Here is a 13,848-nt window from a genome sequence, read left to right as displayed (position 1 = left end):
GCAAACTGGAAACCATGTATCCTGAGGCCATATTTATTGTAACCTGGGACTTTAATAAACGAAATCTGAGGAAAACGCTACCGAAAATCTATCAAGACACCTCCTGTCCTACACGCGCATCATGGACTGAATCATTGCTACTCTCCCTTCAAGGATGGCTACAAGGCCCTCCCACGCCCTGTAGCCAATGCATCCATTCGGCTCCTCCTCACCTATAGGCAGAAACTTAAGCAGGAAGTACACGAAGTAAGGACTGTTCAACGTTGGTCTGACCACTCGGAATCTATGCTTCAAGATTGTTTTGATCACGCGGACTGGGAAATGTTCATGTCGCCTCTGAGAATAATATCGACATAAACACTGACTGGATTCATCAGGAAGTCGATAGAGAATGTTGTTCCTACTGTGATGATTAGAACTTATCCCAACCAAAAACTGTGGATAGATGGCAGCATTCTCACAAAACTGAAAGTGCGAACCACTACATTCAACCATGGCAAGGTGACTGGGAACATGGATGTGTACAAACAGACCATCTATGACCTCTGTAAGGCAATCAAAGAGGCAAAACAACAGTATAGGGACAAAGTGAGTCGCAATTCAGCAGCTCAGACACGAGATGTACAGTACCAGTCAAAAGTTTGGACACACCTACTCATTCCAGTTTTTTTTTACTATTTCTACATTGTAGAATAATAGTGAAGACATCTGTCATCATGAAGTGATTTGAGAGGCTAGCTAAGGACCATATCACCTCCACCTTACCCGACACCCTAGACCCACTACAATTCACATACCGCCCCAACAGATCCATGGACGTCGCAATCGCAATCACCATTGCACTGAACACTGCCCTATCCCATCTGGACAAGAGAAATACCTTTGTAAGAATGCTGTTCATCAACTACAGCTCAGTCTTCAAGCCCATCATTAAGCTCAGGGACCCTGGGTCTGAACCCCTCTCTGTGCAACTGGGTCATGACGAGACAGCCTACAGGGAGGAGGCGAGACCCCTGGCAGAGTGGTGCCAGAAAAATAAACAAAACAAAGGTGCTGATCGTGGACTGCAGGAGAATTGCAGAGAAAGCACGATCCCATCCACATCGACAGGGCTGCAGAGGAGAGGAAGCACTACCATCTAGAAGGCAGAGACAGTACAGATGCATCAAAGCTGGGACCCAAAAACTGATAAACAGCTTCTCAGCACCTCTTCAACCACAGGAAGCTGAAGAAATTAATCTTGGCCCCTAAGACCCTCACAAACTTCTACAGCCGCACCATTGAGAGCATCCTGTCGGGCTGTATCACCGCCCAGTATGGCAATTGCACTGTCCGCAACCGCAGGGCTCTACAGGGGGTGGTGTAGTCTGCCCAATGCATCATTGGGGGCACACTGCCTGCCCTCCAGGACATCTTCTGCACTCTGTCACAGGAAGACCAAGAAGATCATCAAAGATCTCAGCCACCTGAACCACGGCCCGTTCACCTTGCTACCATCTATAAGGTAGAGACAGTACAGGTGCATCAATGCTGGGACAGAGAGACTGAGAAACAGCTTCTATCTCCAGGCCATCAGACTGTTAAATAGTCACCATTAGTCGGCATCCGCCCAGTACCCTGCCCTAAACCTAAGTCACTGTTACTAGCCAGCTACCACTAGGTACTCTACCCTGTACCTTAGAGACTGCTCCCCTATGTACAACACTGTTCACTTTAATAATGTGTACATACTGTTTTACCCACTTTATATGTATATACTGTATTCTAGTCATGGTTCATCCTATATAACTACTGCTGTACACACCTTTTCTATACTGTTCATACACACCATCTTATATATATTCCGGACTCTGACATTGCTCGTGCTGATATTTATACATTTTTACTTTTGGATTTTGTGTGTATTGTTTTGGATTTCTAGTTATTACTAAACTGTTGGAGCGAGAATCACAAGCATTTTGCTACACTTGCGATAACATCTACAAATCTGTTTACATAACCAGTAAACTTTGATTTGATTTGACCATCCATGATATCAAAATGATATTTTTAACCATGTTTTAAGGCTATACGGTGTTTGTTTACATTTACATTGTTTACAAACATTGGTAAAATAAGCTTATATTTTGGGTTCTCGTGATGTGTGACAGTTGAACTAAACTCATGAGGCATTATAAGTTATATTCTTCAAGAATCAATGGGTATGGGGCCTCCCGAGTGGCGCAGCGGTCTAAAGCACTGCATCGCACTGCATCGGTTTGATCCCAGGCTGTGTCACAGCCGGCCGTGACCGGGAGACCCATGAGGCAGCGCACAATTGGCCCAGCGTCGTCTGTGTTAGGGGAGGGTCAGGCTGGCCGGGATGTCCTTGTCCCATCGCACTCTAGCGACTCCTTGTGGCGGGCGACTTTGGTCGCCAGCTGTACGATATTTCCTCCAACACATTGGTGCGGCTGGCTTCCGGGTTAAGCGAGCAGTGTGTCAAGAAGCAGCACTTGATGGGGTCGTGTTTTGGAGGACGCATGGCTCTCGACTTTCACCTCTCCCGAGTCCGTACGGGAGTTGCAGCAATGTGACAAGACTGTAACAACCAATTTGGATATCACGAAATTGGGGAGAAAAAGGGAGAAAATAAAGAATCAATGGGTATATATCATTATACCCCCCATTCTCTCTAGCAAGTTGTTCCTTCCACTGTCAAACCATCCTAGAGTACCCACGCCCCCATATGCTCCCTAGTAAGTGGTTCCTTCCACTGTCAAACCAGCCCAGAGTACACCCCCATTCTCCCTAGTAAGTGGTTCATTCAACTGTCAAACCAGCCCAGAGTACAACCCCATTCTCCCTAGTAAGTGGTTCCTTCCTCCTTCCACTGTCAAACCAGCCCAGAGTACACCCCATTCTCCCTAGTAAATGGTTCCTTCCACTGTCAAACCAGCCCAGAGTACCCCCCCCCCCATTCTCCTTAGTAAGTGGTTCCTTCCACTGCCAAACCAACCCAGCCAGAGACTAGAATCTGAAGCTGTCAGGTCGGAGTGTGTCTAAGGAGAGAGCTCAGCTGAACAGCCCCATCCTGTTGCAACCTCAGCCTGCCTGCACAGCCGTTTTGCTCACAGTCACTTCACGCTGTCTTTATGTGCAAAGGGACGACATCACACAGCAGGCAGCAATGTGTCTCAATTAGAGCTAAATCTACGGGTGTTCTTGTTTCCCAGCAAACGGTTTAAAATGGAGACAAGCCGTTACTGTCTGCTGCACAAAGAGAACAAAGCAAAGAAAGAATAGGATCAAAGCGTTGAATCACCGAGGGGTTGAGAGGAGTGTTATTTGTAGGGTCTTGTCTCCTGTTTATCAGGGCATGTGCTTAGTCTGTGTGCTGTCTGCTTCAGCATTAGAAATGTAAAAAGCTGTAACAGAAGACAAAGTCCACTGCACAGGTTTACCGGGGTGAAAAGAGACCACACCAGTTACCCAAAACAAACATTGTGTGTGTGTGCACTTTGTCATAGCAAATGAAGTAGGCATGTTTTTTCACTGCTGTCTAGCAACAGACCTTGAAGGTATGGGATTCATAATGTACTCATTTCTCGCGCATCAATTTAAAATTGATTACAACGAGAATCTAAAAACATGATATAAGTGTTTACTTACAGTATATGTATTCATTTCAAATCAAATATTTTTCAGAATGTCCTTTTACAATGTACGGAGCTTTCTTGAATGTGGCCATGATAAACGTACTCTAATTTAACTATACAATTATTAGTATTTATCCTTTTATGGCTATTTCCATGGATCAACATTAGTAAAAATTCCTCTCTAACATGCCTGCTTCTTCTCTCTCGCTGTCTCTCTATCTATAGGTTCCAGGCTGTGTGATGGACGACCGGCGCACCTCATCCTCCTCCTGCTCCTCGTCCTCCAGGCCATGGTGCCGCTCTGCTCTGGTGAACGCACCTGCCCTCACAGCTGCCGTTGTGAGGGGAAGATAGTCCACTGCGAGTCAGCTGGCTTCTTGGACGTCCCTGAGAACATCTCAGTGGGCTGCCAGGGCCTCTCTCTTCGCTACAACGACCTGCACACACTGCTCCCCTACCAGTTTGCCCACCTCAACCAGCTCCTCTGGCTCTACATGGACCACAACCAGATCTCTTCTCTAGACAGTCGGGTCTTCCAGGGAGTCCGCAGGCTTAAAGAGCTGATCCTCAGCTCCAACAAGATCTCTCAGCTCCACAACGCCACCTTCCACGGGGTGCCCAACCTCCGCAGCCTGGACCTGTCCTACAACAAGCTGCAGGTGCTTCAGCCGGGGCAGTTCCACGGCCTGAAGAAGCTGCAGAACCTCCACTTGCGCTCCAACGGCCTCACCATAGTCCCCATCCGGGCCTTCCTGGAATGCCGCAGCCTAGAGTTTCTGGACCTGGGCTACAACCGTCTCCGGGCCCTCACCAGGACCACCTTCCTGGGGTTACAGAGGCTCATGGAGCTGCATCTGGAGCACAACCAGTTCTCTCGGATCAACTTCTTTCTGTTCCCACGTCTTGCTAACTTGCGGGCGCTCTACCTGCAGTGGAACCGCATCCGAGCAGTCAACCAGGGCCTTCCCTGGACTTGGCACACGCTGCAGAAACTGGATCTGTCTGGCAATGAGATCCAGACCCTGGACCCTGCCGTGTTCCATTGCCTGCCTAACCTCCAGACCCTCAACCTGGAGTCCAACAAGCTGTCCAACGTGTCCCAGGAGGCAGTGTCTGCATGGATCTCTCTGAACTCTATCAACCTTGCAGGTAACGTGTGGGACTGTGGGACAGGCATCTGTCCCCTGGTGGCCTGGCTGAGGAACTTTCGTGGCACTAAAGACACGACCATGATATGCAGCAGCCCAAAGCAGCTCCAGGGAGAGAAGATCATGGAGGCTACAAGGAACAATGGAATATGTGAGGAAACTGATTACTTCCAGACAGAAACCCCTTCACCAACCCCGGATTTCATTGAAACGACACCCGACCCAACCCCTGCCCCCACCAGCCCACTTCCACCCCTGCCTCCACCTACCACCCTGGCCCCCCTACCCCCACCTCGGCCTCAGCCCCCCCCCGGCCTACTTTTCCCAGCCGGGTAAGGATTGACCCCAGAGACTCCCCTCCCCGGGCTCCTCCCTCCCTCCGCAGCCTGGTGGTGACTCAGCCCCCAGAGCCGGAGCACATGTCCTTCCACAAGGTGGTGGTGGGCAGCGTGGCACTCTTCTTCACCATGTCACTCGTCCTGACCGTCATCTACGTGTTATGGAGGCGCTACCCGAATGCGGCACGGCTCCTGCAGCAGCGCTCCGTGGTGGGCCGCAAGCGGCGGAAAAAGAGCCCGGAGCCTGAGCAAAACCTGAGCTCCCAGCTGCAGGAGTATTACATGAGCTACAATCCGGCCGCCACCCCGGAGGGCTTGGAGGTGCTGGGCAACGGGACTGGCTCCTGCACCTGCACCATCTCTGGCTCCAGGGAATGCGAGGTATGACCCGTCGCATCAGCCTTTAAAAACAAACCCAAAAAGCAAAAACACAAAGGCTCAAGAGAGAGAGGTAAATCCTTTTTCAGGCATGAACTGTTTAGAGAGACTTTGAATCAGGGCTAAGCACCCTTGACTCATGGTTCATAACACGCTCGACTTAGAACTTTGAATGTTTCCAATTATTTCTGCGGTTTTCGTTCATAAATCGAATTGGACACTGGAAACATGAAAATTACATTTAGAACCAGGAGGCAACGGTAACCTAGCTCAGGTTCAGAGAGCTGCATTATTGCACTGCCACATGTGTCATTGGCTTTAATGCATTTTGTTCACTTTTTTGTTTGTATAGTTTATTTGCCAATCAGCTTATTTTTGTTCAGCGTTACACTTCAGCAGCGTTTTGAAGCACAATTCTTAATCATGCACACACTTTTTGCATGGCTCCAGTGACAGGTCCTGTATACTTGCACACTGTTCCTGCTTCAAGGTCTCACACAAGTCATTGCTACGACATCATGGCATGGCTCACTGGATGCTTTGATATACAGAACCAGTAAACGTTTGGACGCACCTACTCATTCCGGGGTTTTTCTTTATTTTTACTATTTTCTATATTGTAGAATAATTGTGAAGACATCAAAACTATGAAATAACACATATGGAATCATGTAGTAACCAAAAAAGTGTTTAACATATCAAAATATACGTTGTATTTTATGTTCTTCAAAGTAGCCACCCTTTGCCAAGATTGTGCAAAGCTGTCATCAAATCAATCTCTCAACCAGCTTCATGAGGTAGTCACCTGGAATGCATTTCAATTAACAGATGTGCCTTGTTAAAAGTTAATTTGTGGAATCTCTTTCCTTCTTAAATGCATTTTAGCCAATCAGTTGTATTGTGACAAGGTAGGGGTGGTATACATAAGATGGCAATATTTGGTAAAAGACCATTACCATATTATGGCAAGAACAGCTCAAATAAGCAAATAGAAATGACAGTCCATCATTACTTTAAGGTAATTACTTGAAGGTCAGTCAATGCGGAAAACTTCAAGAACTTTGAAAGTTTCTTCAAGTGCAGTCGCAAAAACCATCAAGCGCTATAATTAAACTGGCTCTCATGAGGACCACCACAGGAATGGAAGACCCAGAGTTACCTCTGCTGCAGAGTTCAAGTAACAGACACATCTCAACATCAACTGTTAAGTGGAGACTGCGTGAATCAGGCCTTCATGGTCGATTTGCTGCAAAGAAACCACTACTAAAGGACACCAATAATAAGAAGAGACTTGCTTGCGCCAAGAAACACGCACAATGGACATTAGACTGGTGGAAATCTGTCCTTTGGTCTGATGAGTCCAAATTTGAGAGTTTTGGTTCCAACCGCCGTGTCTTTGTGAGACGCAGAGTAGGTGAACGGATGATCTCTGCATGTGTGGTTCCCACCGTGAAGCATGGAGGAGCAGGTGTGATGGTGTGGGGGTGCTTTGCTGGTGACACTGTCAGTGATTTATTTAGAATTCAAGGCACACTTAACCAGCATGGCTACCACAGCATTCTGCAGCGATATGCCATCCAATCTGGTTTGCGCTTAGTGGGACTATCATTTGTTTTTCAGCAGGACAATGTAGAAAATAGTAAAAATAAAGAAAAACCTTTGAATGAGTAGGTGTGTCCAAACTTTTGACTGGTACTGTATATGTGTTTGTTTGTGTATGATTGTATAAGTGTTTATTATGTGTAGTACACTCAATGTGTGTGTGTGTGTGTGTGTGTGTGTGTGTGTGTGTGTGTGTGTGTGTGTGTGTGTGTGTGTGTGTGTGTTTCGTCCATAGGTGCCTTTCAAGGTCAACATGAAAGACAGGGCAGGGGTTAGTTTAAGGCAGCTAGCTTACCCTTACTTGTCCAAACTGGAAAGGTTAGCTCCACCTCATTTGATGCCAAATAAATAAACTCCAAATCGATTCAAGCCAAATCACAACATGGATTAATGAGGTATTGATCAGCCTCAATTGGATGCCTCATAACAGAGCGACTGGAGCTCCCTGTCCTCTAATGTGGCAGAGTAGAAAAAGAAGAGGTCCCAGTCCGCATGGCTGCATGCCCATTACTGGTGGTTTATTTCACTTCCTCAGTGGCCCTGTACGAGCCACATGGTCCACCTGCCTGCCAGGCTGCAGTAGCTACGGCCCTCTTTAGCCTAATCTCTTTAGCCACTTAACTCAACAGTGTGTTTAGTAAAATAGTAGAGGGCATAGAGGAAGGGGCATTAGCTCCCGCCTGTTTTGGAAAGATTTATGGTAATCTCAAAAGAGCCATAGCGATATGTGTAATCCCAAATCTTATGAAATGCTCATTAATGCGGATGGATCCCAACTGCCTGCCAAGATGAGGCACCTATTTATACCCAGTACCAGGGTAATTACAATCACCAGCCATCGCACCGCGTCTGCGTTTGATCTCAGGAAGCATGTTTTCCTGCACAGATGTGCTGTTTTATAAAAGGGATATTCACCTGAAGTGATTTCGTAAAAGGGGATTATTTATGTTCAGAGAGGAACTGTTTTGGAAGGAGGAGAGGAAAAAATTACAGAAAGTAATCTGTTTATTACACTCCACTGGAAGGAACCAAAGATCACAGGAAGCAAAAATTAAAACCATGTAAATGTTTGGTTTGTAAGGAGGAAATTAATTGACACACTCAGTGGTTTTACAGGTTGAATTAATGATTCAATGACAGTGCTGCAAAACAAAACAAGTCCACAGAGCCCATGTTATCCATATTAATTATCACATTCAACATTATCCTTTCTGCTGACTGCAGTTTGCGAGAATTTTATTTTAATCAAGAGTTTAGATTTTCGCTCAGTAAGCCTCCAACATCATTAATTGTATTGAAGGAATAAGGTGTTTATTTAATATCAGAACTCTCATGGCACCGATGTAAAAATTTTATTCTGCTCAAAACCTTTTCTAATAATTTTTATATGCCTAACGTTTCATGAGTTATTTCAGAAATATGACATGAATCACCTATAGGCACCAAGCTACCAAGCCATTCATTATAATTCCTCTGACTGGCAAAGCAACTCTATGACAAGGAGAGCTGTTGCATAACTAATTATTTTTGCACTCTGTCAACGCGTTATGCCCTTAATCCATGGAGATAGAGAGACCTCTTATTACCTGCAGTGTGATTAACTCAACTTTAAAGGCTGGCATATTATTTCTGATTGGAACTTCATTCATTGTTTCTCCCAATTACAGTGACAATGTGAATATCATCCCTTCAAACACTCTTCTCCCTGTTCTCTGCAAAGTACTAAAGGGGGTCTGCAGAAGTTTTTTTTCTATGTTATGTTGTTGCTCATTTCGGTGAACGTTTAATAATTGAGGAGCAGGCGTCAGCTCGGTTTAACTTGATGAAAGAGCCATATTGCCGGCCGGCACAGCTGGCTGTGCCTTTCATTATGGCTCAGCGCGGTGCAGGCAGTCCCAACGGAAAACGGTGAGAAAGACTGGGAGCTGCGGCACGATCTCAACTGTGCCTGTGATGAAATAAGAAACAGGATGAGAGAGGAATGCTGTATACCGGGTCAAAGCCGAATTAAAGCACAGAGGAGAAAGTATCATAGAGGGTGTGAATTTTCCTCTGTGGCTGTTTCAATTTGGTCATGTTCGGACTCACCAAAACTTTATTTCAGAATGATGATGTTTTGAATCATCATGATGATGTGGCCGGTGACACTTTGCTTCTTGTAAGTACAATATCTTGAAAACTTGACTGCTGACATGCAAAACATTTTGGGACTGTATCAACAGTGGACTGTTGGGGGAAAAAAAGATGTATACTTTTTGGATTTTCCCTTTAAAAATAAATAGTTTCACCATATTTTACATTTATATTTTATATTTTAGTCATTTAGCAAACACTCTTATCCAGAGTGACTTACACTTAGTGCATTCATCTTAATATAGCTAGCTGGGACAACCACATATCACAGGCATAGTAAGTACACTTTTCCTCAATAAAGTGGTTATCAGCAGAGCTAGAAGTGTTGGTTCAGGAAATTCATTTTTATTTGTATTTATTTTTAAAAACAAGAGTTCAGTTCACGTTGACCTTAAAATGAGTGATATTTTAAAAAAAATGTTTACCTTAAAATGAATCACTAAGCACATTAAATAATTATAATCTTCAGAAATGACTATGTCAAAGCAACAAAATAACTAGGGCTTTACAATGATGGTGAAAACTTGGAGAAATGTTGAGGTTAAGTAGGTTAAAATATTCAGAGAAGTCACAAGAGTGTGCAGAGGAACATGTTAAAATGCTGAATTTCAGAACTTTAGCAAGTCTTTATTCATCTAATTTTTTTTTTAATGTGGTCTATATTAAAGGACACAATTTAATATAACAGGCTTTTAAAATCAATGTTTTACTTAAAATATGTAAAGGGTCACAAATGGGACTTATTTTGTGGAACGACCCTTGTAGGAAGGCATATCTCTCGCGTACTAAATCAGACTTGAGTCTTCTTCCTTCTCAAAACTCTAATAATTGAGAAGAAGTCGGCCATGCATTTTGTTCCAAGAGCTCAATTAGAAGAGATTTACATTCAGGCAGCTCCAAAACACTAGAATTTGTATTTAATTACCTGTACAATGCCCCCCTCTGAAATATCTTTTCAAATAGAGAGAAAGAGTGTTTTCTTGGCAGTGGTAATGGAAAATAGCACTGAGACAGAAAACTGAGAGCATAGTCACAATACCTTTTCATATGGTAGAAGTCATAACAGAGATGTATTTGAACTTATTGGCTGAAACACAATGAACCACTCAAGAAATAACAGACAAGGTTTTATGATGAAAAACTGCGGTTTGGTGCAATTAATGGAATAATTTTACATTGAAGAGTGCTTATCATGATAAGCATTCAATCAGCATGATAGTTTGAGTATTAGTATGGTGCATTGCTTCAATTGAGTAAGCCACTTTTCCTCATCAGGAAATGATGAGCTACTCTCCGCTCACCACTACTAGATAGAACTGTTTCAGTCATCTGTTAAGTGATTGAACATTGTCTACTTCCTTGATAGATATGGTCAGAATAGGCCGTTTAAAGGCACTTAACAGTCACCAGCGTATGAGCAGTTTTATGTTCCCTTTAATCTAAAACCTAAATGGAACTGCTTCTCGTATACCAAGTCCCTCACATGTACACGCCTTTCCGATGGCCTCTAGGGCACCATCCCACTTCTGACACCAATGTAGCGAATTTCGGGGGGTAGCCCAAAGATGTTGGCTCGACAGCAGCAGGCTTGACGAGGTCGCTAGGTGTTGGGTTAAGGTTGCTACAGTATGTTTATTAGTGTGATATCTTGTTTGTTATGATTATGAACATATTGCAACATATGAGTGCTAGGAACAGGTTACTGGCTACCTCAACGGCTGTGGAAATTCAAACTGAAAAATAAATGTACAGTATTAGGATTTTTGTGTCAGATATTTCCATGTCATAAGATTTCAAGTCAGGTATAGCTAACTACCTTTTTGATCTGCTTCTCTACTCAAAGAGAGCTGCCCCCTATTCAAAGCCCTCTATGTATGTAAGAAGGTAAAATGTTCTTTAATTTCAAATAAACTATCATCTCGTTTTCATACCCCTGGATATTTATCTAGATTCTAGATATCGCTGCTGACATGATCTTGTACAATATATCGGAATCTTTGCATTGTGATACAAGTTCCAATATAATATTACATCAGGCAGACACATGAATAAAAATCAGTGTCAAATCAGTGCCGCTATTGAGGTATTGTTCAGGTCTATCTTGTGTTAGGGGAAATAAATGGGTCCTCCATTGGGTCCCCTTTCATACCGGGTCTACCCTGCAGCACAGAGTGACTTTCAGAGATGCCCCACCTCCCCTCAAACAGCCTTGAAGACTGGGGGCATGTCACACAGCCCGACAAAGGCCTCCCTTGGCTAATTTCCCTTCAAGTCCCGTTCGACTTGACAGGCATTCCTCCAAACACCATTTACAGAATGCTTTCATTCTCCACTGCCTCTCCATCTCTTTCTCCCCCCTTTCTCTCTCGCTCTCTCTGCCTCATCGGCTTTAAGTAGCCATTAAGTGCTTAAACGCACACATTCCACTGAGGCTTCTTAATGAACATCCAATAGGTTCTGGTTTGATATTTTGTCCCCATTTATCAAATCCTGTCTCATCCCTCTTCACGGGATCTATGGTCTGCAAGAGAGCTGCTTAATGTGTGCGTCATCTGATCTTTTTCACTTACACTTTAATTATGAATTAACTGATAAATGAATTGATTCAGTGATCAGGTCAATATTGTCTCCGTAAAGAATAGGGGTGTAGGGTAGTCTCACGGTTGGAGGGTTTAGGTGGAGGATGATGAACTAGTCCCTGAACACTCTCCATCTCTACATCACACTGCCAAGGAGAGTCTAAATCTGTCCATAAAAAGACAGTGACTGACAGAAACAAGACTAAATAGCATTGAGGTCTGTGAGGCAAACGCATGATCCACCTGATGGTTCTTTCATACCAATGTTGTTATCCCAAGCTTGAACTCCTCAGCTCTGTTTCTTAGGGGCATGACTTTGTTCCTCCTTGCCTAGATTGCAGGCATGACATCAAATTGGTGTCAGTGTGCAGTAGCTCCTCAGGACGCCCAGTGTGAAGACTGTGGCTGGATGGATAGGATACCCCAGGCCTATGCAGATTATTCCCTCGTCCCAATCCACCTGCACTACAAATCAAATCTAATCTTATTTGTCACATGCTCCGAATACAACAGGTGTAGACCTTACCGTGAAATGCTTAATAATTACAAGCCCTTAACCAACAATGCAGTTCAAGAAATAGTTAAGAAAATATTTACCAAATAAACTAAGGTGGGGAATTTTTTTTGAAAAAGTGTAACACAAGGCATTTGTAGTACATAACAATAACGAGGCTATATATAGGGGGTACCAGTACTGAGTCAATGTGTGGGGGTACAAGTTAGTCGAAGTACTTTGTAGAGGTCGACCGATTATGATTTTTCAATGCCGATACCGATTATTGGAGGGCCAAAAAAGCCGGTACCGATTAATCGCCCGATTATTTTTATAATTTTTTTGTAATAATGACAATTACAACAATACTGAATGAACACTTATTTTAACTTAATATAATACATCAATAAAATCAATTTAGCCTCAAATAAATAATGAAACATGTTCAATTTGGATAATAATATTGCAAATCAAAGTGTTGGAGAAGAAATTAAAAGTGCAATATGTGCCATGTAAGAAAGCTAATGTTTAAGTGCCTTGCTCAGAACATGGGAATATATGAAAGCTAGTGGTTCCTTTTAACATGAGTCTTCAATATTCCCAGGTAAGAAGTTTTAGGTTGTAGTTATTATAGGAATTATAGGACTATTTCTCTCTATACGATTTGTATTTCATATACCTTTGACTATTGGATGTTCTTATAAGCACTTTAGTATTGCCAGTGTAACAGTATAGCTTCCGTCCCTCTCCTCGCTCCTACCTAGACTCGAAACAGGAACACATCGACAACAGACACCCTCGAAGCAGCGTTACCCATGCAGAGGAAGGGAAACAACTACTCCAAGTCTCAGAGCGAGTAACGTTTGAAACGCTATTAGCGTGCATCCGGCTAACTAGCTAGCCATTTCACATCGGTTACACCAGCCTAATGTTGGGTGTTGACAGGCTTGAAGGGGTGGGTATAATTCTTGGAACGTTCCAACAGGAATCTGTTCCAAAAACCGTAAAGTAAAAGGTTTGCAACCAACAACGCATACAAAGCAGCAACGCATACAAACCTAGCTAACTAGCTGCCGAATAGGCATCAACTCACCACGTAGCTTATTCTTAATGCTTGTCCATAGGCAAACAGACATGTGAGGACAGACATTTTTTGGAATAAACGTGATGAGTGAAAAACGCAATGAAATAGACCACTCCCTACCCGGTATCTTATTCTGCCGCTATACAACTTTGTATGCGTTGTTTTTTGGAAACCTTGTTATTTACGAAGTTTTTGGAATAGATTCCTGTTGGAACGTTCCACAAATTATACCCACCCAGGTTGAAGTCATAAACAGCGCAATGCTTGAAGCACAGTGAAGGGCTGTTTGAATGAATGCTTACGAGCCTGTTGCTGCCTACCACCGCTCAGTCAGACTGCTCTATCAAATCATAGACTTAATTATAATATAATAAACACACACAAATACGAGCCTTAGGTCATTAATATGGTCGAATCCGGAAACTATCACTATCATGACATACGGAACCGTTCCG

General features: G+C 43.6%; 1 protein-coding gene across 1 annotated transcript in view; it reads left to right on the top strand.

The window, feature by feature from the left end:
* LOC106563222 (leucine-rich repeat transmembrane neuronal protein 4) overlaps window positions 1-13,848 on the top strand; it is a 64,769-nt gene that overhangs the window by 19,996 nt on the left and 30,925 nt on the right. Inside the window, 2 exon segments of the mRNA XM_045690004.1 lie at window positions 3,864-5,093; window positions 5,096-5,505. Of these exon segments, the coding sequence (XP_045545960.1) occupies window positions 3,864-5,093; window positions 5,096-5,505 (1,640 nt within the window).

Source organism: Salmo salar, chromosome ssa11 (assembly GCF_905237065.1).
Source record: "Salmo salar chromosome ssa11, Ssal_v3.1, whole genome shotgun sequence".
Lineage (NCBI taxonomy): Eukaryota > Metazoa > Chordata > Actinopteri > Salmoniformes > Salmonidae > Salmo > Salmo salar.
This window is presented reverse-complemented; position numbering and strand designations above follow the sequence as displayed.